The sequence below is a fragment of the Lactuca virosa genome, chromosome 4 (genome assembly GCF_052849685.1).
Source record: "Lactuca virosa cultivar CGN04683 chromosome 4, Lactuca_virosa_CGN04683_v6, whole genome shotgun sequence".
Lineage (NCBI taxonomy): Eukaryota > Viridiplantae > Streptophyta > Magnoliopsida > Asterales > Asteraceae > Lactuca > Lactuca virosa.
This window is the reverse complement of record NC_136429.1, coordinates 392,233,783-392,236,151: the sequence shown is the minus strand read 5'-3', so window position 1 is coordinate 392,236,151 and position 2,369 is coordinate 392,233,783. Positions and strand designations below refer to the sequence as shown.

General features: G+C 39.5%; 1 protein-coding gene across 1 annotated transcript; it reads left to right on the top strand.

Moving 5' to 3' along the window:
• The first annotated feature begins 774 nt into the window (after positions 1–774).
• On the top strand, positions 775–2,115 carry LOC145108816 (F-box/kelch-repeat protein At3g06240-like). The gene has a single exon (XM_079045904.1). It carries the CDS (start codon positions 875–877, stop codon positions 1,976–1,978), a length of 1,104 nt encoding a protein of 367 aa, XP_078902030.1. The 5' UTR covers positions 775–874; the 3' UTR covers positions 1,979–2,115.
• The last annotated feature ends 254 nt before the right edge of the window (positions 2,116–2,369 follow it).

Below are 2,369 nucleotides of genomic sequence, written 5' to 3'. Positions count from 1 at the left end.
GAGTTTAGCAAAATCAGAACATGGTTTTGTAAACCATGAACCCTACCGTGAATAATGATCTTCCCAGAGCTTGCAGGTATGTTGGTGATGATTCTGAGTTGCAAAGAAAGAAGCTTAAAAGGTTTCTTTTTTTTGGGTGTATTTCACATCAAATGAGGAAGATTGGGGTGGTGGTAGCCTCCGCAGCTCTGCATAGACAGCCTCGATCTCACACCCAGACGATCGGTAGACTCAAAACCCTAGCTAGGCGCGTCAGAGCGGGGGTGGTGGGAGTTCTAGGGTCGCCGGAAAATACTTGGACGAGAAATAAAGGAGGGTGAGGAAGAATCGTCGGAGTGACCACGCATCCGCCTTCGATACATCGTAGCCTTTCCGACGAACGATTTCCGGTGTAGTGTACGCCGGAGTTCATCAGTAGAGCAGAGAGAGGATCGAGAGTTTTAGGGTCCGCCATTTTTTCTTTTAAGAGAGCTAAGGGAAGGAAGGAAACAGGGGACATGAAAAAGGAAGGGGGAGGGGTGGGTTAGTGAAGAGATTGTTTTTTATTTTTATTTTTTTAGTTTAAAATTAATAAATAAATAAAAGAAAATTAAAAAAGAAATTAATAAGGGCATAATAGTCTTTTTAGGTCAGACGAGGACCAAGCGATCAACAAAAATATACATTAGGGATCGTCCGAGTTAAAAAAAGTTTTTAGGGACCAAACACGCAAATTACCCTAAACCATAGGGACCATCCGTGTAATTTACCCAAAAAATTAATACGGGAGATCATCTCTGTAACGTAAAATATGTAGAGTTTCCATTCAAACGGCAACGTCGGAATCTCCTCCATTAGCCCTAGAAAATACCTCGCCTCTCCACCGCTGTCGTAGATGTCTGCAATGAATAATCTTCCGCCGGATATTATCGAAGCAATACTCCGGCGCCTGCCGGAGAAATCCCTCGGCCGGTTCAAATCCGTATCAAAACAATGGTGCTCGCTAATTTCCGATCCCCAATTCATCAAAACCCATCTCCATCAACACAACCACCATAAAACCAGTAAATTGATTCTCGTTTCCGATACAAAATGCCTCTACTCAATCGATATCAACGAAATCGTTCCACATCTCAAAAATGACGAAATACCCGCAACCGGAAATGAAATAACTTTCAGGCCACCTTCGATCAGGTGGGAAGGTATCTTGGGGTCGTGCAACGGGCTCGTTTTAGCCATAGACGAATATGACAGACTCTATCTGATGAATCCAACGACACGTAAGATATCGAAACTTCCCCTTTCCCGTTTTGCACTCCCGATTAGTGAGAGTTTTGAAATGTATGGATTTGGTTACGATTCATCCACCGACGATTACAAAGTAATCGCTATTTCTTTCTGGGACACCGACAACGAGCATAATCCTGATTGCACCGATATGTTCATCAATGTCTATACCCTGAGCAACAATTCATGGAGGAAATTGCCTAATTCTCCTTATGATCATGCTGTGGGCCATCTCGTTAGTGGGGTTCTCGTCAATGGGAGCCTTCACTGGTTAACAAGCACACGACCCAATTACTCATCAACCATTATTGCGTTTAATTTAGCTAACGAGAAGTTCAAGGAAATCGAATTACCTGATTCGATTGATAACTACAAAGCTGTTTTCAACGAGCTTGTTGTTATTGGTGGGAAGCTGTGTCTTTTTAATCAACTGGGTAATGATTTGTGGGTGATGGAGGAGTATGGAGTTGGTATGTCTTGGACCAAGGTTTCCATCCATGGAGTCGATATAGATAATGTGAAGCCTATTTGTTCAGTTGAAGACAGCAATCGGGATATTGTTTTGGGTGATGAAGATGGAGTTATTATATACAATGTTGATGAGAGAGTATGCAGAAATGTAAGGATCCTAAGGGGTCCAACTAGATTCACCATTGGAGGTACGTATGTTGAAAGCCTTGTATTACCTACACACATCAGAGAAATACCATAAACTTTCTTTCTGTAATAAATTTATAATCTTCTTGTCTTGATATATCTGTTGTGGTATTCTTATATTCTATGACCTGTTTGGGTTTTGTTACTTTTAATATGAATTTGTCTAAATATATAAAGCCTATTTTCATGTAAGGCCCCCTATTGATGTATTTCAGTTCATCTGTTTATTTTCTGTGAGTTTACCCATTTCCTCCTATCATTCCTTTACACAGTCAAGGGTAATTAAGTAAATTTAATTTGCAGGAATATTTTTAGGTATCAATAGTTGTCATCTTAGCACACTATTTGGTGATTCAGAATAACCAAATGTGTAGACGTGTATATATATATATATATATATATATATATATATATATATATATATATATATATATATATATATATAT